At 47.3% G+C, this 26,839-nt stretch overlaps 1 protein-coding gene across 1 annotated transcript in view; it reads right to left on the minus strand.

The window, feature by feature from the left end:
• Nucleotides 1–2,570: 2,570 nt before the first annotated feature.
• The window catches only part of LOC115459608 (centromere protein N-A-like), a 51,903-nt gene continuing 27,634 nt past the window's right edge, over nt 2,571–26,839 (minus strand). Inside the window, 5 exon segments of the mRNA XM_030189417.1 lie at nt 2,571–3,065; nt 5,078–5,204; nt 13,561–13,673; nt 22,716–22,773; nt 23,427–23,528. Of these exon segments, the coding sequence (XP_030045277.1) occupies nt 2,977–3,065; nt 5,078–5,204; nt 13,561–13,673; nt 22,716–22,773; nt 23,427–23,528 (489 nt within the window). The 3' untranslated portion in view covers nt 2,571–2,976.

Here is a 26,839-nt window from a genome sequence, read left to right on the forward strand (position 1 = left end):
ACATAATACCATATGGCCATGATGAACATGAGGTGATTTAATCTATTACGGTTTAGATCTGCCGTGTAGTTTTCTATAGTGTGGGCTTGTGAAGGACATGCGATTCTGTAAGTGTTTCTTAGACTGGAGGCACATTTTTTGCTCAGTTATTCAGCATGATTAATTTTTCACAATGGTGTGTATTGTCAGATGGCGATCAGATTTCCATCGGTTTATTGATCTTTAAGCTCTAGTGCGATACAGCTGTGATCTAGACGACGCCAGTGATTACGTATGGGCGTTGTCGTTTTAGAGTACCCTTATATTAAGGAATGGGAGGGTGTGAATAGTGATTGCTGCCAGTTCCTAGAGAAGTCTAGTCAGCTAAGTAAGTGCTTGAGGGTTGGGTGGGTTTTAGATTTTGTATACATTTTTGAAGTGGTATGCTAGTATGTTTGAGTGTGTGTGAATTATTTAGTAGTTTTGATTTTGCTGAGTTTAATATGTGTTTTTATTCTAGATCATACCCCTGTAATTATGTTTAAACTGGGTGGTTCCTGATGAAGCCCTGAAGTGGGTGAAACGATTTGGGCCCCATTGAATGATAATCAACAGTTGGAATGTGGGGTTACCAAGCCAGCCAAATGAAAGCTAAGTTCATCTATGCTAAGCTGTAGCTTGGGAATATTTGTAAACTCAGTAATGTTTTGAAACTTATGTTTGAAAAAGAATAGTTTTAGTAGAGAGCGAGTGGGAAAGTTTTACCCTATGAAAGAGACTAGACCGCGGACACAAAAATCTTATATAGATATCAGAGTCCTGCTGGTCAGACCTTGGTGGAAGCCTTGGTTTCTGAGGGTAATTCTCACGTTTATGCTATTTGTTGTATGATCACTCTATACAACCCTTTGGGATTTAGATTGGCCGTTTTCCAGTCCTTGTTGTATTAGATTACGGAAGCAGGATTAACAGCCCATACTGTTTACTTAAATATTAGTCGGAGGGAAGACCACAGGACTCCTCGGAAGAGAAATACCTGGGGTCCTCTTGCTCCCCCCACGAGGTCTCCTCCTCGGTGTAAGACATGAGCTCTCTGACTTCCGTCCGAAACCGGGCTCGTCTCGACTCCGAGGAACCAGGTCCTCGATGGTGACGTCGAGAACAGGACTCCCGTGCCAGCGGTGACAAAGCTCCCTCCATCGACGGGGAGACCACCTGAGTGGCGGCCGAGACAGATGACGCAAGCGGTACCGGTGTCGGCGGCCGCACCACAGGGCCAGAGCCAGCCGGCGCTTCCATCGATGGTGCCGAGGGCGCAGGCACCCCCTGCACCGGGAGAGACTGGCGCAGCAGCCCTTCCAGGATACCTGGAAGAATGGCTCGGAGGTGCTCATCCAGAGTGTCTGCCGGTAAAGGCTGAGGGGCCGGTGCAGGAGTCGGAGGCAGAATCCGCACGGGGCCAGGAGACGGTCCCGGACTGCCCGACGACCGACACCTCTTGGATGGAGCGTGAGCGGTCCTCCTGGCGCCGACGCTTCTCGGGTGCCGAATCCCTCGACGCCCCGGAGCTCCCGGTACCATGGGAAGGAGGAGACCGATGACGATGCTTCTTAGGTTTCTTTCGATGCACGTTATCGGCGCTCCTCGGTACCCACAAGGAGGACGTGGAATCCACACGCCTCCTCGGGGTTGGGTCCGAAACAGGTCGGTTCCGATGGGCCTGTACAGCAGGAGCGTTCGAGGCAGGTAGAGGCCCACTCGACTGCTCACTGCTCCCAGTGGGGGTTGGTCGTCGGGCTGGTGTTATCTGCTCTCCCGATGTCGATGCCATCTCTGGTGCCGAAGTTGACGCCGCCGGTGCTGATGCTGTCGATGTCGACGCCGAAGAGCCGGGGCTCAGCTCCCGTTGAGCCTGCCTCAACACCTGTGTCCACTTTTTAAGGCTAAGACACATTTTGCACGCTTTAGGGTTGTGTTCAGGCCCAAGGCACTGAATACACCAAGCGTGGGTGTCGGAAAACGAGATAGCCCAGCTGCACCGACCGCACTATTTGAAGCTGCTGGGAATCCTCAATGTCATCGACGGAAAAATAGCGGCGGCGAGATCAAAATAGTCGATGGTGGCGGAAAAAAGGCCACAAAAGGGGAGAAATGTGAACATGCGGCGAAAGAAAACTTACGGAGGACAAAAATTAAAAAATAAAGGAAACTCAAGTTTTCTTTTTTTTTTTTAACTAAGGAGAAGCGCGAACGGCGCCTAAACAATAAACTAAGAAAACAAGCGAGAGGTCGCTTAACGATTTCCGAGGGCTGAGGGGAGCGGGATGCAACGCAGTCCCTCTCCACTGCCGAAAACAAGAAACTGAGCGGGAGCGGTCGCGCACGGGCGGGAAGACGGCCGCGCATGCGTGGTGGGCGTGCCCCGCGCGCTGCACCTCCCGTGAGACTTTTGGAGTTTGCTGGGGAAACTCTTCCGATCCGAGGGGCTGCCGTGGACGTCACCCACGTGTGTGAGAACAAGCAGCCTGCATGTCCTCGGAGAAAGGAGGGTTTCTTTGTTTTCTAAAATTAGTAGGCAGACTTTTGCTGCTTTGTATTTTTAAATATAATAAATCAGAATAAATATTGCTAGATGCTCATGCTCAGAGCCGCTATTTTAGTATTTTCTAATACTGCAAAATATAAGGATTTCTCAAACTACAAGATTTTATACTTTATGGATTTTCAGATCAGTATTTGCTACACATTAAAACACTGTGTCCTTAAAATCATACTTAAGGCACAGAAAGAAGGAAAAGCAGGCCTCTTGGTTAGCCGTCTGAACCCTGAAGAAGTCAGACCTTGCTAACGTATGCACATTGTACGGTTGTCCTTTGTCTATCCAACTTCCTTCAGGTCATTAGATGGTACTGATATCATGCAAAGGTTTAATTTGGAGGCCATCACACAGCAAGCTGATGCAATCTGGTACACAGAAGGCTGACGTAATCTCTCAAATTAATTCCTTTTCTCTCCAATTCTGAACAAATTTCTGGCCTTATGAGGGATGCAGGTAAGTAACTGTGACAGTGGTGCGTCTGCAAAACCTAAAAAGAAAAAATAAATAACTAAGTTACAGCCTGAGCAACTTGGGGTATTGACGCATTTCAGACAAACAACCCCCCCCCCCCCCCACACTAGTCTACTTGAGATAGAGTTATGCAGAGGAAAATCGAGGCTGGCAGCAAATCAACAGGAGGCTCATGTCAAAGCTCAAGGTTGCAAAGAACTCATGGCATGCCAAAGGACTCTTGAGGCACTGACTCAAATTCGAGGCACAAAACCCCATTTGAATCACTGCCACATCAAAGCATTAAGGGATCCTTTTACTAAGCTGCGGTAAAATGGCTTACTGCAGGACGCGCTCAGTTGACCTGTGATAAGTTTCAAATCTGCACATGCTAAGAAAAATTTTTTAGATTTTTGAGGGGCATCTCTGTGGCGGACAGTAAGGCATTCCTGTGCTAATCTGTCAGCATGTCCGCATTATCGTGCGCTGATTGGCAACAATAGCGCATGACCACTAGTTGAAAAATGTAGAAAAAAAGATGGTGGCCTTAACTTGTGGGGAAAAAACCCGTGTAAGGTTTACTGCAGGTTAATTCAAGGACTACTGAATGATGGCTGGAAGCTTTTCAAGAGCACCCAATATTACTATCCTGATGGGATCTTTCATGTTGCTGTATTTTGTACATTCAGATTAAAGTGCTTCTAATGTGCACTCAAGAGTCTTTGTAGGTTTGCCTTTCATTGCACCAATAAAAACTGTTATCTCTTATTACATAAATATAACAGAAGTTATACAATGGACGTTATATAGAGCCCAACCAAACCCAAAATTTTTGTTTTTTTGCCAAAATCAAATCTGTGACAAATTTTCACAGAGAGAGTAAGTGGATGCTTGGAATGCCCTCCAGCGGGAGGTGGTGGAAATGAAAACGGTAACGGAATTCAAACATGCGTGGGATAAACATAAAGGAATCCTGTTCAGAAGGAATGGATCCTAAGGAGCTTAGCCGAGATTGGGTGGCAGAGCCAGTGGCGGGAGGCAGGGATGGTGCTGGGTAGACTTATACGGTCTGTGCCAGAGCCAGTAGTGGGAGGAAGGGCAGGTGGTTGGGAGGCGGGGATAGTGCTGGGCAGACTTATACGGTCTGTGCCCTGAAGAGGACAGGTACAAATCAAAGTAGGGTATACACAAAAAGTAGCACATATGAGTTTATCTTGTTGGGCAGACTGGATGGACCGTGCAGGTCTTTTTCTGCCGTCATCTACTATGTTACTATGTAACTGGACGCTCAATTTTGAAAGAAACCAAAACCATAAACAAAAATGCCCCCCCACCCCACCCAAACAAGAAAGTCCAAACCCCAGTGGCAGCCACCCCATGATTACCCCCCCCCCTCCCCCCCACCTGACAATGGTAGGCCCTCCCAAGGCCTACCTTAGGACACCTTGGTAGTCTAGTGGTCTCTTCGGGAGCAGAAAGAAATCCCACTCGTTCCTGTGGCTGCTGAGACTGACGCGGAAGGTCTCAGTAGCTATTTTGCAACTGGATACCACACTGGCAGGAGCGAATCCCCTGCCCATGTGGGTTCCAAGCACAAAATGGCCGCCAGGATCTCCCGTGGCAGTCTTGTGAGGCTGCCACGGGAAGTCTCTGCAACCATTTCCATTGGAGCAGCAGAACGGGGTGGGAATGAGTGGGATTCGTTCCTGCCCCTGAAGGGGCTACTAGACTACCAGGGCTTCCTAAGATAGGTGTCAGGCTGGGAGGGGGCATGCTCACGTTTTGTATTTAGTAGAAAATGTACAGGGATTTGCTGCATGGTTTTGGTGTCAAACCTGAAATTTGGTTGGCCTCTAATATTATAGAATTTTTTTTATAGATACATTTTATTGCATCTACATGTGTGTGTGGTTTTTTTTTGCAGAAAAAAAAAAGAAAAGAAACTAAATATAGAGAAACCAAAGATTCCAGTAGAGCTCCTCACGTTAACCAATCATAGTGTAAACAATGAAAAGCTCATCCCAGAGAACACACGCGGTGAGGACTCACCAGATGGTGCCAAGGATCTTAATCCCTCCAAAAGATGAGGACTGGAAAACCTGACGACACATCTGAACGGTTCCTCTCTACCTGCAAGGATGCCCGTTTGCGGTTCACCTCTGAACACTGTATCGAGCTGAGGACAATGCAAAAACAGCAAGTTACATGAATACATAAAATTACTAATGCCTGTGATTTTACATTGCAGGAAATTGTACACTCGGGGGGTCAGTGCTCAGGGAAGGACCTGTTCTTGGCCTTGCACCAGAGTTCTGGCACTATTAAGAGACAAATGGCACATCCCAGATTTTACTTCTGGTCTCCTAGGCCAGTGGATCTTAGGATGGCTGTAACTGTTACCTGTGTCCCCCTTCACTGCATATGATGGGGCTCCGCTGTCTAAGACAGTGAGTGTCTGACAAACTCTTAAAAACGAGCTGCGGCTGGTATATCTTGTTGGGCAGACTGGATGGACCGTACAGGTCTTTATCTGCCATAATCTGCTATGTTACTAGGTTTTAAATACCATTTTGAAGATGCAAGACTGCTAATACTTTTTCTCACTATAAAAATAAGGATTAATCTGGAAAATAAAAGCAAAGAAATAATGTGCCATTATCTTTTTGTTAATCGCTGTTTTGAAGAGATTCATCCAAGGAGGTGTACAGCAGGGAAATTAGAAATTACTACTACTACTATTTAGCTTTTCTATATCGCTACAAGGCGTACGCAGCGCTGCACAAACATAGAAGAAAGACAGTCCCTGCTCAAAGAGCTTACAAATCTAATAGACAAAAAATAAATAAAGTAAGCAAATCAAATCAATTAATGTGAACGGAAAGGAAGAGAGGAGGGTAGGTGGAGGCGAATGGTTACAAGTGGTCACGAGTCAAAAGCAATGTTAAAGAGGTGGGCTTTCAGTCTAGATTTAAAGGTGGCCAAGGATGGGGCAAGACATAGGGGCTCAGGAAGTTTATACCAGGCGTAGGGTGCAGCGAGACAGAAGGCGCGAAGTCTGGCGTTGGCAGTAGTGGAGAAGGGAACAGATAAGAAGGATTTATCCATGGAGCGGAGTGCACAGGAAGGGGTGTAGGGAAGGACGAGTGTGGAGAGATACTGGGGAGCAGCAGAGTGAGTACATTTATAGGTTAGTAGAAGAAGTTTGAACAGGATGCGAAAACGGATAGGGAGCCAGTGAAGGGTCTTGAGGAGAGGGGTAGTATGAGTAAAGCGACCCTGGCGGAAGACGAGACGGGCAGCAGAGTTTTGAACCGACTGGAGAGGGGAGAGGTGACTAAGTGGGAGGCCAGCAAGAAGCAGATTGCAGTAGTCTAAATGAGAGGTGACAAGGGTGTGGATGAGGGTTTTGGTAGAGTGCTCGGAAAGAAAGGGGCGGATTTTACGGATGTTATAAAGCAAGAAACGACAGGTCTTGGCAATCTGCTGGATATGAGCAGAGAAGGAGAGAGAAGAGTCAAAGATGACCCCAAGGTTTCAAGCTGAGGAGACAGGGAGAATGAGAGAGCCATCAACAGAAATAGAAAACGGGAGGAGCGGGGAGGTGGGTTTGGGGGGGGGGGTGGGAAAATGAGAAGCTCGGTTTTGGTCATGTTTAATTTCAGGTGGAGTTGAGGAATTCAATTAAACAAAACAATTAAATCATACTCGCAGTGAAATAAGAAAACTGAATTGAAGCAATAAGATTGTATTAATATAGTGTCAGCACAATATACACAGCAAACACAAACAGAGGGGATATATGGCATAAATAGATAGAACAAATAATGTAATACATTTCAGCTTTATTTGAAAAACTGCGAATCATAGAAATGTAAGTGGTTTACAGGCAGAAATCAAAAGTCTAGGGGAGACAGACCACATAAGGAATTCTAGGTTACAGCTGAAGCTTAATAAATAATGAGAAATAAAGGAGAGACAGGAATTAAGACATTAAATAACTCGAGTGGAGTAGCCTAATTACAAAAAAAAAAAAAAAAAAAAATCAAACAAAATAAAACATGGAAAAGAAAATAAGATGATAACTTTTTTATTGGACATAACTTTATACATTTCTTGATTAGCTTTCGAAGGTTCCGATCTGACGAAGAAGGGCAACCTTCGAAAGCTAATCAAGAAATGTATTAAGTTATGTCCAATAAAAAAGGTATCATCTTATTTTCTTTTCCATGTTTTATTTTGTTTGATTTCTATTGATAACCTTAAGAGTGGACTAACACGGCTACCACACCTCTCTACATGTAGAACCCCAAAGAATAGCAAGATTCCGGAATGCTAAAGAGTGACAAGATTCCACAGCAGAATCTCAAAGAGTAGCAACGTTCCATGTAGAACCTGACCTGACGAAGAAGGGCAACCTTCGAAAGCTAATCAAGAAATGTATTAAGTTATGTCCAATAAAAAAGGTATCTTATTTTCTTTTCCATATTTTGTTTGATTTCTATTGATAACCTTTACGAGTGGACTAACACGGCTACCACACCTCTCTACAAAAAAACAAACAAACCCCAAAACAACCCAGTTTATCAAATCTCATCCCCTTTCCTTTAAATGTTGGGGACTGCGATAGGGCCAAGCCGCTGGCTGAACAATTAAAATCGGTCAAAGCAAAACCTCATGCACGAAGTGGAATACTTAATTATAGCTACTGTGATGTTTAACTGGTCTTTTATCACTGAGTTATGGGAGGGAGGGTTTGGTATGTTTTTTTTTTTTTTGTTACATTTGTACCCCACGCTTTCCCACTCATGGCAGGCTCAATGCAGCTTACATATTGTATACAGGTACTTATTTGTACCTGGGGCAATGGAGGGTTAAGTGACTTGCCCAGAGTCACAAGGACCAAAGTCCACCACCCTCACCACTAGGCCACTCCTCCACTGTTGCTACTATTTGAGATTCTACATGGAATGTTGCTATTCCACTAGTAACATTCCATGTAGAAGTCGGCCCTTGCAGATCACCAATGTGGCCGCGCAGGCTTCTGCTTCTGTGAGTCTGATGTCCTGCACGTACTCACAGAAACAGAAGCCTGCGCAGCCTTCTACATGGAATGTTGCTAGTGGAATAGCAACATTCCATGTAGAATCTACTACTACTACTATTTAACATTTCTAAAGCGCTACTAGGGTTACGCAGCGCTGTACAGTTTAACATGGAAGGACGGTCCCTGCTCGAAGAGCTTACAATCTAATAAGACAAATGTACAGTTAATCATATAGGTCAGACAGATTGGGGCAACCTCTATGTTCGAAAGGTTAGGTTCCGAATGCAGCATTGAAGAGGTAAGCTTTAAGCAAGGATTTGAAGATGAGTAGGGAGGGGGCTTGGCGTAGACTGTTCCAGGCATAGGGTGAAGCAAGGGAAAATGAGCGGAGCCTGGAATTGGCAATGGTGGAGAAGGGTACTGAGAGGAGGGATTTGTCATGTGAGCGGAGGTTACGTGCAGGAACGTAGGGGGAGATGAGGGTAGAGAGGTAGGGTGGAGCAGCAGAGTGAGTGCATTTGTAAGTAAGGAGGAGAAGCTTGAATTGGATGCGGTATCTGATCGGAAGCCAGTGAAGCGACTTGAGGAGAGGGGTGATATGAGTATATCGGTTCTGGCGGAATATGTACCTTGCGCTTTCCCACTCATGGCAGGCTCAATGCGGCTTACATGGGGCAATGGAGGGTTAAGTGACTTGCCCAGAGTCACAAGGAGCTGCCTGTGCCTGAAGTGGGAATTGAACTCAGTTCTTCAGTTCTCCAGGACCAAAGTCCACCACCCTAACCACTACGCCACTCCTTCACTTATCTTCACTGTTTTGGAACAGATTGTGTGAGACTGTCTTTGATGTCTGTACTGTCACTGTTGGATGGCATTTATATAAAATCAAATGTTTACCATAAGCCTGGCTGAAATAAAAGGTTTTAATGCTGACTTGGGTTTCACTGTGTATCCTCAAGAGGCAGGACATTCCAAAGAGTAGGCACAAGCACAGCGGTTGCCAAACCTGGTCCCGGAGGCACCCCAGCCAGTCAGGTTTTCAGGATACCCAAAATGAATATTCACGACAAAGATCTGCATGCAAATCTCTCATGTATATTCATTGTGCATATCCAAAAACCTGACTGGCATGGGTGCTTCCAGGACCAGGTTTGGCAACCACTGCACAAGTATACCAAAACAGGAACATCTAGCACTGTCTAAACAAATATGCTGAGGGAATTACTGAGCTGGGGTGTAAGTAAGAGCAAACTGAAGAGGAAAGGAGGAACGCCAGGCGTGCAGTACAGAGAGTTTTGAGCAGGATCTGATCAATGATAGGGAGCCAGCACACACGGACAGCAGAGGGGTGACTCGATCATACTTCTTTGCACCAATTTTAGAGGTGTTCCGGATCAGATGTAGTCTTCCGAGATGCGAGAGAATTTCAACCCAATCAAAGCATGAAAATACCAGAGTGCAGAAGGAGACGTAAGGCCCTCTGATCTTGGAGAGGATAGATTTCCCACAATTGTTTCAAGACAAAGAACGTGAGCTGGGCTCCTGCGATTCACAGCCACAAGGAGAGCATTCTCGCTGCAGAATTGCCAGGTTTCTCCCACATTGTGGGCAGGAGATGTGTTGGCTGGGTGCACCTCGCTGCCAGTTCTTGTGATGCTTGCTGAGGCTCTTCCCCATCCATATCTTCCTGACTGCCATCAATAGACCTAGCACCTCTTGCCACGTCAACTGGGCCTGCGGAAGGATGAGGATGGAGGACAGGTCCTCCCCCTCTGCCACTGGGATCTGACTCATGCTTTGATTTATGGAGTTTGGACTTTGCAGCAGCAGAGAAGTGGCCAGATCCACTACTGTCCTCTTCCTGCCAGCCTAATCAGTGGAAAGGATAAAGGGGAGTGCCAAGTGGGGGGTGGGGAACAAGGATCAGTGTGTAAATTGGTGGAGAGACTACAAATCTGGGCCCTGTATAAGTGCGGGGCAGTGGGCACTTTTTGGCACATTTGGTGGGAATGCCCGGTTATCTCCACGTTCTGGGGGAGTTTAATCACTTATATTCAGAATGGTTTGGGATGGACAGTTACATTGAATCCAGGGGGATGTTTGCTTAATGTCCCACAGACGGGACTGAAGAATTCACAACAACACTTACTGTCCTATATTTTTACAGCAACCAGGATCTTAGTTGCAAGATGTTGGAAACAATCGATGGTTCCTACTATGGACCAGGTTTTTGCAAAAGTGTACTACTGTTGTTTGATGGACAAAATTGAAAGCCCTGAAACGAGGAACGGTGGTGAAGTTTTTCAAGATATGGACACCTTACATGGACTGGAGAGGGATCTCTGTTTGATGTAACCGCATGAGCTCTAGGTAGCTCCAGGGAATGGACTGCAGTATGTTACCCAGGGTGGGTAGGGTGGGAGAGGGGGAGGGGGGTTCTATGTTTATAGAATAGTGTTATTTGACTGTACCTTGTTTCCAATTTATACTTGCTACAACAGTTGTATTTTATGCTCTATGTATGGTTTATAGGGATTGGCAAGGCTTTTGTGATACTTTGAAAATAATAAAAACTTAAAAAAAAAAAAAAATCTGGGCCCTGTGAAAGCACAGAATTTAGAGGGTGTTTGTGAAAGGGTAGGATGAATTTTTCTCCCTTAAATTCTCAACTATGTACATTGCTTTTCCTGACTCAACTCTGTCCTGAGGCTGCCTTCTTTTTGCATGGTTATGATTCCTGTGCCTAATTTTATCCAGGAAAAAAGGATGTACCCTGAGCTACCCCAGAAAACCACAGTGTATGCAGTTGACCTCAGTCTGGGTATGTGCAGCTGGCTAGTCAATCTCAAAACCCATTAAAGGCATGGCAAAAAGCAGAGACAGTTTTAAATTAGGTGTAGCTCTTCTGGTACTGAGGTCTAGACAGTAAAGACTGCTACACAGCAGAACTGGGTATCAGATCATTTGATTTCCTTGGGGGGGAAGCTATAATTTTGGGAGGATCTTAGATGCCTCAGAGGAGGATAGAGGGATAGCCTGCCTTTCAAGTAACTTGGCCTATTTCCTCTAAGGTACTACAATATTGGAATCAGTCGCCATCCTCCTCCCACCGATAAATCCTTAGAGATACCAAACTGCACACTTGAAAGGAGGATCAAGAACCCTGCTGAATATATATTTAGGACGCTAGTTCATTGGCATGTGACCTTGGTTTCTGTAGCCTCCTGCCTCCACAGAATGCTTCCAGTTTTAGAAAATTAAACAGCGCCCCCATGTGACAAACAATTGTGACATGTCCAGTAACCACCACACATACATAGTAACATAGTAAAAGACAGCAGATAAAGACCTGTATGGTCCATCCAGTCTGTCCAACAAGATAAACTCGTTTTACATGGTATGTGATACTTTATACCCTAGTTTTGATTTGTCCTTGTCATTCTCAGGGCATAGACCGTACAAGTCTGCCCAGCACTCTTCTTGTACTAAGTTCTGAAGATAACGTCGAAGCCCCTTAAAATTTACACTCCAGCCCATCCCTATCTAGTCAGTCACGATCAGGGGAATCGTAGAAGTCTGCCCAGCACCGATTTTGTTTCCCAATTACCGGCGTTGCCACCTAATCTCTGCTAAGATTCCACAGATCCATTCCTTCAAAATAGGATTCCTTTGTGTTTATCCCACACGTTTGAATTCCATTACCGTTATCTCCACCACCTCCCGTGGGAGGGTATTCCACGTATCCACCACCCCCTCTGTGAAAAAATACTTTCTGACATTAGTCCTGAGTCTGCTCCCCTTCAAGCTCAATTCACGTCCTCTAGCCTTCCAGTCTCCGGAAAAGGTTCATTTGCGGATTAATACCTTTCAAATATTTGAACTTCTGTACCATGACACCCCTGTTTCTCCTTTCCTCCAAGGTATACATGTTCAGGTCAGCAAGCCTCTCCTCGTACGGTTTGCAACGCAAATCCCATACCATTTTTGTAGCTTTTCTTTGCACCACTTCCAGTCTTTTTACATCTTTAGCAGTAAACATTTACTGACTGACCACCCACTCTGTGGAACATGCTGCCTGCCTGCTTGCAGATTAAGAGCTCCTACTCTAAACCTTTTACTTTGCCCGAGTGCCTGAGGAAATTTTAAACAGAGGACTTGCAGTAATATCACTAATCCTTCATTTCTCTGATACCCTTGTTCCCTATTCTCCCTATGATATGTTTGTTTTCCAGTATTTGTGGCTCCTTTGTAGTAAGCTGTCAGGTGTTTAGATTACAATATAAAGGCTATGGATAATAATTTAATAGTTAACTACTTGCTTGTACAATTTATGAATCTGTAATTTGCTTTGGTATATATCAGGGGTGAGCAACCCATAGGCCAATGATGGCGAACCTATGGCACGCGTGCCAGAGAGGACACGCAGAGCCCTCTCTGTTGGCATGCGTGCCGTCACCCAGGCCCAGCCACTTTCCCTCCAGGCCCACCCACCCAACATCCCCTTGCATGTCCTCCCTGCTGGCGCTGATTACCTCTGTCGAAGCGGCCGCGTCTTTGAAAGCCCTGCCTGTATCTAGCCTTCCCTTCGCGAGTTCGTTCCCTCAGAGTCAGTCCCGCCCTCGCGGAAATGATGTCAGAAGGCGGGACTGACTCTGAGGGAATGAACTCATGAAGGGAAGGCTAGAGACGGGCAGGGCTTTCAAAGACGCAGCTGCTTTGACGGAGGTAATAAAAAAGATTTACATGCAGGGTATGGATGGGAGCGGGAGGGGAGGGCAGGGGAGAGAAGAGAATCGCTGGGTATGGATGGATGCAGGGGAGCAGAACAAGGGAGAGAACAGAATTGCTGGGTATGGATGGATGGATGGAGGGCAGGGCAGAGGAGAGTTGCTGGACATGGGTGGGTGGATGGAGGGGAGAGCAGGGGAGAGAGGAAAGTATGAGCCAAGGTTAGACAAGTTATCAGCATGAATGCAACAGCAAAAATCACATTAATTATTCAAAAGCATGCCAAATGCTTTTAAAGTTCTGTTATTCAGGTTAAATTGCCCTGTTGGCACTTTGCGATACATAATTAGATTTTGGGTTGCTGTTTGGGCACTCGGTCTCTGAAAGGTTCACTATCACTGCCATAGGCCATATGCAGCTCACCATTGATTTTATGTGGCCTGCAAGACCATGGAAGTATACACACAAACATTAACCAGAGTTTCGACAATATTAAATATCTTCAGAACAGCAGCAGAGATCTCATTAAACTTTTCAAGTAATGACAGAAATATACAGTAACACACCATACTGGTAATAATTTTTGTTCATTCAGTCATCACATTGAGTTTTGATGGCAGTGATCATGTGGCCCTCTTTGTATAAAGGTTGCCCACCCCTGGAAGAAATGCTTGAGGAAATTGGTCTAGCAGATTCAAATAAACTAAGCTTTGTTATGTTAAGTCAGAAGATGGCTAGACATGAGAGAAAGAGAGCATACCTTATACTGAGCAAATTCTAGTTTGGGATGGGGTCCATCACCAAAAGCTTCCTGGTTCAGAGTCCATACACGCTCTTTTTCCTGCTTATTTTCATAAATCACCCTTGGATCAACTACAAAAAAAGCGGAGAAGTTCTAATCTCTTTAATCCAACCTGTTCATCCATTTTTGGGGAGGTTTATGTATCTCAAAAACAATGACTCTCCCCCCCCCCCCCCCCCCACAATGCTTGAAGCAAAAAAATGTACAGCACTAAAAGCAATGCACGTAGCCCAGCTGTACCCCCTTATCCACGATTCCTGGGTCACATGACAAGCCCATTCCTTTGCACTCAAATGATGCCCATAAATAGGGCTTCAGATTCTAGGGGGTTTACAAATGGAAGAGCTTAGTTTAAAAAACCTGTTAAGTACATTAAAAAAAAAAAAACAAGGTTACACCGGAAACAGACTGCCTTCATAGACAGCCATAGGATGTGTGAAATTTACACCGAGTGGCATTTATTTGTAAAGTATATGATATTCAGTGAAATTTTTTTTAATGTTGACTAGAATTCTTGAAAATAAAAGCAAACATTCATTTATCCAGAAAACAGCTTTCCATACTTTACAGGTTTTGGAACCAAGATTCTTTAATAGTCCATTGAGGGATTTTATTTTCAAGCTAATTGGTGGGGTACTAAAAACATGCACAGAGATGGTTTCCGATTACAGGGGTAACTAAGGGAAAATATACAGTATAGGGCTGTATGTATTTTTCCCAGTGGCATAGCTACGGGGGGCCTGGCCCCCCCCAAAATTGGATCCTAAGCCCCTGGCTTGGCTGGTGGGGTTCTCCAACCCCGGCCAGCTGAAGCGTTTCTCCAGGGCTGCTCTCTGCGCATTGCCTGCCCTGCTTCCTCTCATGTGCATGCTCAGTTTCACTAAAACCGAGCGTGCACGTGATGTGAGAGGAAGCAGGGCAGGCAATGCGCAGAGAAAAGTGCCGAAGAAAGGTTTCGGCTGGTGGAGGTTGGGGGACCCTTGCCAGCCAAGGTATGTGGGGTTGCGGCGGGGGTGGGAGTTGTGGCAGGGAGGCAGGTCAAAATATGCCCCCCCCCCCAAACATTGAGGTCTGGCTACGCCCCTGATTTTTTTTTCTCTTGTTGTTCCTGATAAACACATCAGTGTCTGTAGCTGGCAGCCTTCTTTTCTGTTAACCCACAAGAGTGAGTTGGAGAGAGAGAGAGAGAGAGAGACTGGGGCAAGTGACAGATCTGAAACCCAGTACTGGCTTGCTATAGTGAGGAGGTGTGGGGACCCTTCTCACCCTGTGTAGTCTCAAGTAGAAGTAGTAAGTGGAATCTTAGGACATTCAGCACTACCACACCCAAGCAGTCCATAACATCATTTTCATGGGACCCTACGCCTAGAGCAGAGAGTAGGAAAATTTAAGTGAACAAGGTAAAATTATGTATAATCATACCTGATAATTTTCTTTCCATTAATCATAGCTGATCAATCCATAGACTGGTGGGTTGTGTCCATCTACCAGCAGGTGGAGATAGAGAGCAAACTTTTGCCTCCCTATATGTGGTCATGTGCTGCCGGAAACTCCTCAGTATGTCGATATCAAAGCTCCATCCGCAGGACTCAGCACTTAGAGAATTACACCCACGAAGGGACACTCTGCCCAGCTCACCACCGCCGAAACGGGGGAGGGGAATTAACCCAGCTCATCCCCACACAAGTGGGGGAGGGGAATCCGTCCAGCTCATCCCCGCGGAGCGGGGGAGGGACACCACACCCGCCGATGCGGGGGGATCTGGCTTATCCTGCAACCGCAACCGCGGGAGGAGCTGACTGACCCTAACACCGCCGAAGCGGGAGGGGTACAAAGCTGCCCTACAGCCGCACGAAGCGGGAGGGAGTGCCGGCAGAATTTTAAGTCTCAATCCAGCCCCGTAAAACGGAGGGGAGAGGAATGCAGCAGCTCACTGTAACACAAACTCGTCTTAACTCTTGAAGAATCCAAGTGAAAAAACTTGAACACGAAGTCTTTCTGAAGTAACTGAAGACTAAACTTGAACCTGAAATGCAACCAGAATAAAAACAGTACAGATATCTGGGAGGGGCTATGGATTGATCAGCTATGATTAATGGAAAGAAAATTATCAGGTATGATTATACATAATTTTACCTTCCATATCATCAAGCTGATCAATCCATAGACTGGTGGGATGTACCGAAGCAGTACTCACCCAGGGCGGGACAATGAAATCCCTGACCTCAACACCGAAGCTCCAAACCGGGCCTCCGCCCGTGCAGCCACAGTCAAACGGTAATGCTTGGAGAATGTATGAGCCGAAGCCCAAGTTGCCGCCTTGCATATCTCTTCCAAGGAGACGGATCCGGCCTCTGCCATCGAGGCCGCCTGAGCTCTCGTGGAGTGAGCCTTCAGCTGGATAGGCGGCACCTTCCCCGCGGCCACATAAGCCGCTGCAATGGCTTCCTTGACCCATCTTGCCACTGTAGGCTTAGCAGCCTGCAGACCCTTACGAGGACCTGCAAACAGGACAAACAGATGATCCGATTTCCGGAAATCATTGGTCACTTCCAAGTATCTGATGATGACTCGTCTCACATCCAGATATTTAAGAGCACAGTACTCCTCTGGGTAGTCCTCCCTACGAAAGGAAGGGAGACAGAGCTGCTGATTCACATGGAAGCGAGAAACAATCTTGGGCAGGAAGGAAGGCACTGTGCGAATAGTCACTCCTGCCTCAGTGAACTGCAGAAAAGGCTCTCGACATGAGAGCGCCTGGAGCTCGGAAACTCTTCTGGCTGGAGTGATAGCCACCAAAAAGACTGCTTTCAACATCAGGTCTTTCAGAGATGCCCTCGACAAGGGTTCAAAAGGCGGCTTCTGCAATGCTCTTAGTACCAGGTTGAGATTCCATGCAGGCACCACTGAGTGCAGAGGAGGGCGCAGGTGATTAACTCCCTTGAGAAAGCGCACCACATCTGGCTGCGAAGCCAGGGAAGCACCCTTCAGGCGGCCCCTGAAGCAAGCCAGAGCCGCTACCTGGACTTTAAGGGAACTGAGCGACAGGCCTTCCTCCAGACCTTCTTGCAGGAACGCCAACACTGAAGAAATTGGAGCAGTGAAGGGAGAAAGTGAGCCTGCTTCACACCACGCTGCAAAGATACGCCAAACCCTGGCGTAAGCAGTAGAAGTAGAGCGCTTCCTCGCTCTCAGCATAGTGGCGATGACCTTGTCTGAGAAGCCCTTCTTCCTCAGACGCTGCCGCTCAATAGCCAGGCCGTAAGACCAAAGGGGGAGGGATCCTCCATCACCACGGGACCCTGATGTAACAGGCCCTGCTCCACTGGCAGCTGCATAGGATCGTCGACTGAGAGCCTGATCAAGTCCGCATACCAGGGACGCCTGGGCCAATCCGGACCCACCAGGATTACCCTGCCGGGATGCTTTGCCACCCGGTCTAGCACCCTGCCCAACATGGGCCAGGGCGGGAACACATAGAGAAGCTCTTGTGTCGGCCACTGTTGGAGAAGAGCATCTACTCCCAGGGATCGAGGGTCCCGTCCTCTGCTGAAAAAGCGCGGCACTTGGCAATTGGCCGATGACGCCATCAGATCTAGGCTCGGCTGGCCCCAGCGCTTCGTGATGTCCAAGAACGCCTGAGCAGATAGCTGCCACTCTCCGGGCTCCAAGGTATGGCGACTGAGAAAGTCCGCCTTGACATTCATGACTCCGGCAATGTGGGCCGCTGAAAGCTGCTCCAGGTTCGCTTCCGCCCACTGGCAAATATTCATAGCCTCCTTGGCTAGAGGGGCGCTCTTGGTACCTCCCTGGCGGTTGACATAGGCCACAGCCGTGGCATTGTCCGACAAGACCCGTACAGGCTTCAACACCAGTACCGGGATGAACTCCAAAAGCGCCAACCGAATGGCTCTGAGTTCCAGGAGGTTGATAGACCACTTTGCCTCTGCAGGAGACCATAGCCCCTGCGCTGTCCTTCCCAAGCAGTGGGCTCCCCAGCCCGACAACGAGGCGTCCGTCGTGACGACAATCCACTCTGGGGTCACCAGAGGCATTCCCGCAGACAACTTGTCTGTCTGCATCCACCAGCTCAGCGCCTTGCGCACTGCTGGGTCCAAGGGAAGGCGCACAGCATAATCCTCCGACATCGGAGTCCAGCGCTGCAGCAAAGAGTGTTGAAGTGGTCTCATATGAGCCCTGGCCCAGGGCACAACTTCCATCGTGGCCGTCATAGAGCCCAACAGCTGCACATAGTCCCAAGCCCGAAGGGGAGAGGCTACTAGGAACTGGTCCACCTGAGCCTGAAGCTTGACAATCCGATTGTCTGGCAGGAACACTCTGCCCACTTGGGTGTCGAATCGAACTCCCAGGTACTCCAGGGACTGAGTCGGGCGCAGCTGGCTCTTCTCCCAGTTGATGATCCATCCCAGGGAGCTCAAAAGAGCAACTACCCGGTCCACAGCTTTGCCGCACTCTGCATAAGAGGGGGCTCGGATCAACCAGTCGTCCAGATAAGGATGGACTTGTACCCCTTCCTTTCGTAGGAAGGCCGCGATGACCACCATTACTTTGGAAAAGGTCCGCGGAGCAGTAGCCAACCCGAAAGGGAGGGCTCTGAACTGGAAGTGTCGTCCCAGGACTGCAAAACGCAGAAAGCGTTGATGAGGAGGCCAGATGGGAATATGTAGGTACGCTTCCTTGATGTCCAAGGATGCCAGGAACTCTCCTGCCTTCACTGCCGCTATAACAGAGCGGAGAGTCTCCATGCGAAAGTGCCGCACTTTCAAGGCCCGATTGACCCCTTTGAGGTCGAGGATAGGCCGGACAGAACCTCCTTTCTTTGGTACCACAAAGTAAATGGAGTAACGTCCCTTGCCAAGCTGACTTTCTGGCACCGGAACGACCGCGCCCAGGCGGATCAGATTGTCCAAGGTCTGCTGCACTGCCACAGCTTTGACCGGAGACTTGCAGGGAGAGAGTACAAACCCGTCTTTTAAGGGTCGGCAGAACTCTAGTTTGTAGCCGTCTCTGATGACTTCCAGCACCCACGCGTCTGAAGTTATTGTGGTCCACTCGCCCAGAAACGAGGACAGCCGTCCTCCAATCTGCACTGGGGCGTGGACCAAGACCCCGTCATTGGGTACGAGACCCTGGGGGAGGACCGGAGGGAGCACCTCCGGGACGGCGGTCTCTGCGAAAGGAATGCTGCTTGGGGGAGAAATTCCTCTTAAAGGAAGAGGGGGCAGAAAAACCCGACCTGCCCGGGCGGTACCGACGGGCTTCCTGAAACCGTCCTCTGGAGGTACCGGGACGAGCACTAGCCCGAGCCCTGACCTCTGGTAACTTCTTGCCCTTAGACGTGCCGAGATCGGTCACGATTTTGTCCAGCTCGACCCCAAAGAGCAGCTTGCCTTTAAAAGGCAATCTAGCCAGGCGGGATTTAGAGGCGTGGTCAGCAGACCAATGTTTCAGCCAAAGCCACCGCCGCGCAGAGACTGTCTGAGCCATGCCTTTAGCTGAGGCTCTCAAGACATCATACAGCAAGTCTGCCAAATAGGCTAAGCCCGATTCCAGGGCCGGCCAATCAGCCCTCAAGGAATGATCCGAGGGGGAAGCCCGCTGTACCATAGTCAGGCACGCCCTGGCCACATAGGAGCCGCAAACTGAGGCCTGCAAATTTAAAGCAGCCGCCTCAAAGGACGACCTTAAGGCCGCCTCCAATCTTCTGTCTTGGGCGTCCTTTAGGGCTGTGCCACCTTCCACCGGCAACGCCGTTTTCTTAGTCACCGCAGTGATCAAAGAATCCACGGTAGGCCACAGATAGGCCTCACGTTCACTCACAGCCAAAGGATAGAGGCGGGACATAGCCCTAGCCACTTAAGGCTCGCTTCTGGGACATCCCATTGAGCCGAAATTAAGGTGTGCATGGCATCATGCACGTGGAAGGTTCTAGGCGGGCGCTTCGTCCCCAGCATAATGGCAGAGCCAACAGGGGCTGAGGGAGAGACGTCCTCCGGAGAGGAAATCTTCAAAGTGTCCATGGCCTGTAACAACAGGTTGGGCAAATCCTCTGGGCTAAAAAGCCGCGCTGCAGAGGGGTCATCCGCTCCATCCGAGCGGGGATCCGTCTCCTCCAAGGAATCCGCAAAGGACCGTTGGGAGACCTCAGACACGCTGCCCTCATCTACATCGGAGGAGACAAATTCCTCCAAGGCCTGGGAATCAACCCGAGGGCGTTTACCTCTGGGAACCTCAACCTCTTTACCAGACGAGGGAGCAGGGGCAGCGTTGTGCATGAGGAAGGCCTGATGCAGCAGCAAAACAAACTCGGGGGAGAAACCCCCCAGACTGTGCACTTCCGCAGCCTGGGCAACAGCCCTAGACGCACCCTCAACCGGCGCTCTCAATAGCGGGGGAGAGACATGCTGCGCATCCAAAATGGCGTCCGGCGCGAAACTCCGCGAAGGAGCCGCGCGGGAAGAACGGCTCTTAACTTTAGCCGCTTCTGTGCCGTCGCCCAAATTAAGGGCGTTCATGGCATTAATGTCTCCAACCTCAAGGGCGGCCCAAGAAGAAGCCGTCCGAGCCGCGTGGCCGGCCAAGATGGCGGAGGCGAGGAGCGGGGGATGGGCGTTTATGGCGGGAAAAACCGCCACGCCGGAGGAAGGACCGGGACATTCATCGGTCACGAAACTGTCACCCAACAAGGGCGAATCAGGCTTTAAGACCCCCGCATCCCCTCTAGAAGCGCTCAAGCGACCCGGGGAGCGACCCTTTGCGCCCTCGCCCTCCGACGCCATATGCCACGAGGAGAAGAATCGGGGAACCCCCTGCCCGCTATAAAAAGGTAAAAATTACCTGCTGTCCGCTCCGAGTTGTAACGACCCAGTGAGTAGCTGCAATAGACGCTTAAATAAACGTCGAAATAAACGCCTTTAAGGACGTTCAAAATTTTTTTTTTTTTTTTAACGGAGCCAGCGGGAGGGGGGAGAAAAGGAGGGACCTGGCACCACCAGGTTTGCACTTGCTCAAAAGAGCCCTCAACCCCAGGCACTCAACAAAACCTAAAAATTAGGCTTGGAGGCCTAGCCAGAGCTGCTGCTGTGTGTGACCACCACCTGCTGAGATAGAGAACATACTGAGGAGTTTCCGGCAGCACATGACCACATATAGGGAGGCAAAAGTTTGCTCTCTATCTCCACCTGCTGGTAGATGGACACAACCCACCAGTCTATGGATTGATCAGCTTGATGATATGGAAGAGTAACATCTTTTACTGTACCAGGCTACAGCAGCAAAGGTATCACTTTAATGTACGTGACCATCAGCTTGTTCAAGTGTGCTAGTAACTATCTGAATATCATCAGCCCACCCTGAGTAGCCTTGAAATATGAAACGTGTGAGTAGAAGAGAAGGCTATCCAATGTATATAAGTCGGTGTTTGACTTAACTTTGGGTGTTCATCTGTGTTCACAAAATCATTTACGGAGACGCTCCGTCATACATGCTTGACCTCGTAGACCTCCCACCCAGAAACGCCAAAAGATCTGCCCGTACTTTTCTTAACCTACACTTCCCCAGTTGCAAAGGACTAAAATACAAACTAACACATACCTCCAGCTTTTCCTACATGAGCACGAAATTATGGAACGCTATACCAAATCACGTGAAAACAATTAACGAAATCACTAACTTTCGCAAATCGCTGAAAACCTATCATGAAAATCCATAACTAATTCAACATAACACCACTCATCCCTTACTATAAATATCTTTTATAATTGCTTGATTAGACTACTTATGATCCTGTTATCCTTCATATCTCTGTAACATCAATTGTATCTTTGTACCCTGATATGGTGAGGCCATAACAGGTTTCTGTAAGCCACACTGAGCCTGCAAATAGGTGGGAAAATGTGGGATACAAATGCAATAAATAAAATCAATTGAGAGTGCAGCAATGCTCCAGTTTGATTTACGTTACTTCACAGTGTGATCTGGATTTTTGTCTGAGTGGAAGTCTGATGCCTTGCTTGCCTGGCCCTCCAGCCTTAAGGTTGGCGCCAGCCCTGGTCCTACCAAATAAGTTCTTTATGTGCCCTTTCTCCCACCATCCCTGGCAGTTGACTAGGCAGCTGCCTAGCTCACCTATACAACAAGGGGACTTACACAAAATTAAACTTTAGGAATATTTTTAGGTGAATTCATTTTTTTTCCACACATTTGTTGCATTTGTATCCCACATTTTCCCACCTATTTGCAGGCTCATTAAACATTGATATATACTTATTCTCCTCATTAGCCCCAGCAGCCACATACTCGCTTCTCTATCAATTCCCCTCCCCTCACTAACCCTGGTACACCTTCCCTGCTTTCCAGACAGCAGCACACACCCTGCTTCTCCCATCCTTGATGCCAGTGCACTTTACCACCTCTTAGAGCAATACACACTACTCCCTTCCTTTCCCTAATTCCAACATACTATCCACCTTTTCTCTTATCATCAGGCCGTAGTGACAAAAAGACTGCCACAACCATGGCTGCTGCAAATGCCTGGTCTGAACACATGCAGCTGCCACTGCTACTACCTCTTCCTCCCTGGGCCCACATGGTTGCTGCTTCCCCCATCGCTTCTTCCTCTCTGGACATGCGCAGCCACCATTACTGCTGCTCTTTGCCTCCCTTGACATACAGCCCCTTAGCACAATGTTTCCCAAGTCGGTCCTGGAGTACCCCCTCCCCCCTTACTAGTCAGGCTTTCAGGATATCAATGAATATGAATTAAATTGATTTGATTTGCATATACTGTCTCTATTATATGCAAATCTCTTTCATGCATATTTATTGTGAATCTCCTGAAAACCTGACTGGCAAGGGGGTACTCCAGGACTGACTTGGGAAACATGGCCTTAGTAGATGCCACCCTGTTAATGTCATCTGGCTGTGCTAACAGAACCAGATGACCAACCACAGAAGGGGGGTAATTTGGGCGGTTTTCCAGGATTACGCTTCACCTGTAAAGCATCATAACGGACAAAACAAGTTAATTGGGCATTGCAGTTGCTGGCTTAAAAAAAAAGATGGGACCGATTGCTTAGAAAATTCTGTAATACCTATTTCTGAAGCCACATTTCTTTCTTGGAGGGGCCTTGGATGATACGTCTGAAAAGACTAATAAAAGAAAAAAAAATCAAATATTAATTTCTTAGGCATTAATCTCTGAAACATTCTTGGCAAACCCTACATTGAACTCTTAAGACTTTCTTCTATTTAATATCTAGGTTCTTACATAAACCTTTATTTTAATGCTTCTGTTTTGTGGCAGTAGAAGCTGTTGCCAGTCTACCTCATTTCTCCTCCCCAGGGCAAGAACGAGTCCGTGAAAGCAGTCTGGTACGCTTGGTAGGACAGCTGGCACCCACCTGTGTATGACACTTATTACCTAGCTCAGCAACACCATAAAATCCTCTAAACAAACATTTTACATCTAGAGTAAGAACACTGCTGATCATTGGTGACCTTGGGACCCTTACCTTCATCACGAAGGACATGGGACAGTTATTACAAAGGGCAAAGAAAAATTATATTAAATGTCTGTTACTTCTACAGGGCATTCAACAATTACCGAGGTATGAAGTAACTCCTTTCTGAGAAACCGTCCTCACTTCTCAAGGAGGAAGACTTTGGCTGCCCGAGTGTTACCTTATTGAAAGGCTGTCCACATCAACGGATCAATACTGTACCACTATAACAATCTCCCACCTGTCCTGAAACAGAAAACCAAGACTCATCTTAGAAAGCCGCTGCTGGGAGCGTGGGCTCACCTGATTATACTGTTTAAAAACAATATCTTTAAGGGAGTCCAACGAACGGCCACGCAGCTCCATCTCCTGGATCTCATTGTGTTGGGCAGCAATAACCACGGCCTTGAAGACAAAAGAAGCAATAGGACAAATATACTTTTGCCACAGAACGTCAGCCCTGACTTTTCACAAATCGAAGAGAGCATGTTTAGCACTTCTTTCCACCAACAAAATTCTGCAGTCGTTATGTGGGTTTTCTTTGTGGCCTGGCAGTTTCAACCTCCCTTTATCAGGCTACAGCATTAAGAACCTTCATTCATAGCTAGTCAGGATCTCCCCCCACCCCTTCTCGACATTTCCCATCTCCCACCTAGTGACCATTAACTGCATCTCTCTGGAATTTATCACATGCACAACCACAGTCTGGCCACCGTGTATTGCTATTGCAGGATGAGAGAATCTTTGAAGGACCGTGAACAGTACTTCCCTAGCATTCCCAACTCTGACCAACTGAGGAGTGGAAGACAGGCCTGCAAATCAAAATGCTGTCTGCCATATGGCAGCACACACCACTGCCGACAGTCACTTTGTATAGATGTACATAATGTAGAATCGGGCAATGGCATGCAAAATAAGAGCACCTTGTTACTTTTATCTTGCGTGCCATTATCTAATTCTATGTGTGTTTGCAAGGTGTGATTTATCAAAGAAGAAACCTGACGCTGGTCTTGTAATATGGGGAGCACAAGATTCTTGGCAGCCATCGTTTGATTTAAAAACTAGCTCAGAGCTAAATGGCATGGTTAGAAAAGAGTTTTAAAAAGTAGCAGTACGGTTTTACAAATAAACCCAGGACTATCAACTAGCTAGTTTGGTTTGGAATGCAGATGCCAAAACATGAATCCTAACAGACCCCGCTCTTGACATCACTTTATTTCTTAAGGTACATTAGAAGCCGATTGAAGGAGAAAGCTAAAGATACTTACCTGTAAGCACGTGTTCTCCGAGGATAGCAGGCATACATTCTCACATGTGGGTGACGTCATCCATGGAGCCCAGTGTGGACAGTGCCAAGTGCACTGTCATTTAAAATCTTTGAAGCAGTGTCCCCACCGTGCGTGTGAAGGTACCTTCCCGCCCGATGCTGGAGTGCGAGACCAGCAGTAAAGCATTAAAGTTAAGAGAGAATTCCAAAGGGAGGCAGAAGGGATGTGAGAATTTATGCCTGCTGTCCCTGGAGAACACCCGGTACAGGTAAGTATCTTAGCTTTCTCAAAGGACAAGCAGACATAATATTCTCACATGTAGGACTCACTAGCTACCAGGATCACAATAAAAGTCAATTTTATAATTAAGCAGATAGTGAGCCTGGTGGGAAAAAAAAGGGGCGGGAGGGCAGAGTTGACTTTTAAGTGGCAAAAATATTCTGCAGGACTCCTTGTCCAAACTGGCTACTCCACCAAGAATGTTGCTCCAGACAGTAGTGAGCAGTGACGGTGTGGATAGAAGACCATGCAGCCATCTTGCAAATGTCTTCAATGGAGGCAGAGCGGAAATGAGCTACTGAAGCCACCATGGCTCCGACATTGTGAGCAGTAACCCAGCCACGAAGGGTCAGCCCAGCCCGAGTATACATGTACGAGATACAGTCAGCAAACCAAGTTGATATTGGGGATTCCCATCACCAAATGTACAATCAGTTAGGGTCTAAGGACACAAAAATCTGGGAGGACTTCCTATGAGGCTTTGTATGTTCTATATTAGTGTTTCCCCAAGTCCAGTCCTGGAGTACTCTTTGCCAGTCAGGTTTTCAGGATATCCACAATGAATATGCATGAACTTGATTTGCATACACTGCCTCCATCATATGCAAATCTCTTTCAGGCACATTCATTGTGGACATCCTGAAAACCTGACTGGCAAGGGGTACTCTAGGAGCAGACTTGGGAAACAGTGTCCTAGAGCATGTTGCAGACTAAGGCATGAGGTGTGACCACAATAGTACAGCGAAAAAAGGAGTAGGATGATCTGGCTCTTTCAATAGCCCAGGGAGACGTATGTAATTACAAAGTCTTTATCAATGGTCATCAAATGACTCGACACAGGAGCCGTGTTTCGGTGCTTGTGTGCCTGCCTCAGCACTTTTTCACACATCATCTTTAGATTGTATCCTTTAAATCAGATCGGCCACTTCGACTGTCACCAAATGTTTCCTTCATGACAAGGAGCATCTGCTAGACGCTCCTGAACAGCGGATTCGAGGTCGGAGATGTCACATTGTCACTACTAAAGAGGAAATATGTGAAGAGACATCAAAGGCATGTCTTGTCAGATATTTACGATAGTCGAGAAGTTTTGTGTGCAGCTTATGGAATTCCTCAGTTTTCTCAGGGAGAAGGAATTCCGTAAAAGATAAAATCTCTAATACAGAGTACGTAAATTGTGGAATAAAGTTGATAATCCAAAAATGCAATTGGTTAGCATTGAAGCCTGAAAGTTTTTCTGCTAGAAGAGTAATGTCCTAGCTTCTCTCCTAGAGGAGCAGAAGCATGAGATCTTGCAATGCGAGTGTGCTTTAAGGCAGATTCCACAACTAGAGAATGATGGGATAATTGTGATCTCTCAAATCCGGTGGATTTCTGTATCTAGTACACATCGTATCAGTTTTCTTTGGGGCTACCCGAACTGTCAGTGGAGTCTCCCAGTTTTTCAGTATTTTTCTTAATTGAATGAAGTGGACATCGATTCCTTCTCTAGGTGGAAAGTCATAATCTAGAACTTCAAAATATTCTGAACGTCCAGCCCCCTCTTCCTTCAGTATATGTTGCATCACAAAGCAGAAAACTGAGACAACCAAAGAGCAAACCTTCCTCACAAAAGAGACATGAATCTCGAACTGTGACTACAACATGTCATTGTCAGCACTGAATTATTTTCCCAATAAGGGTTCCGTCATCTTTTTCTTTCTTTCTTGAAGGGAGCAGCCTGGAGTACAGGAAGCTGTGGGATAAGGCAGGGACCTGAGCAACAAGTATGCCTTCAAAGTTGGCACCACCCGCCATACACCCCCTGCCTCAACTGGCCAATACGACCCAGGAGCTGGAGGAAATCTGTCCATCACCTGCTGGAGAGAGATATACTGAAAGAAGAGGGGCTGGACGTCCAGGATCACTGGCTTCTTTCAGTGTTCTCTATCTCCACCTGCTGGTAGACTGATACAACCCACCAGTTTCTGGATTCATCTGCTACTTACACTATGGAAAGATAGACTCTCCAGAGGAGATCTATGTCTCTCAGGTGATGATCAAATGTAATGCCATAGGACTCCTCAGCTGAGAGATCCTGGTGGTCTTGATCTGTCTCCCAGGCAAGGTTTGAGTCTGACTCTTCAAAGTACTGTTCATGGGAAGTATATGGAAAAGAGTTTCAACTAG

Source organism: Microcaecilia unicolor, unplaced genomic scaffold (assembly GCF_901765095.1).
Source record: "Microcaecilia unicolor unplaced genomic scaffold, aMicUni1.1, whole genome shotgun sequence".
NCBI lineage: Eukaryota > Metazoa > Chordata > Amphibia > Gymnophiona > Siphonopidae > Microcaecilia > Microcaecilia unicolor.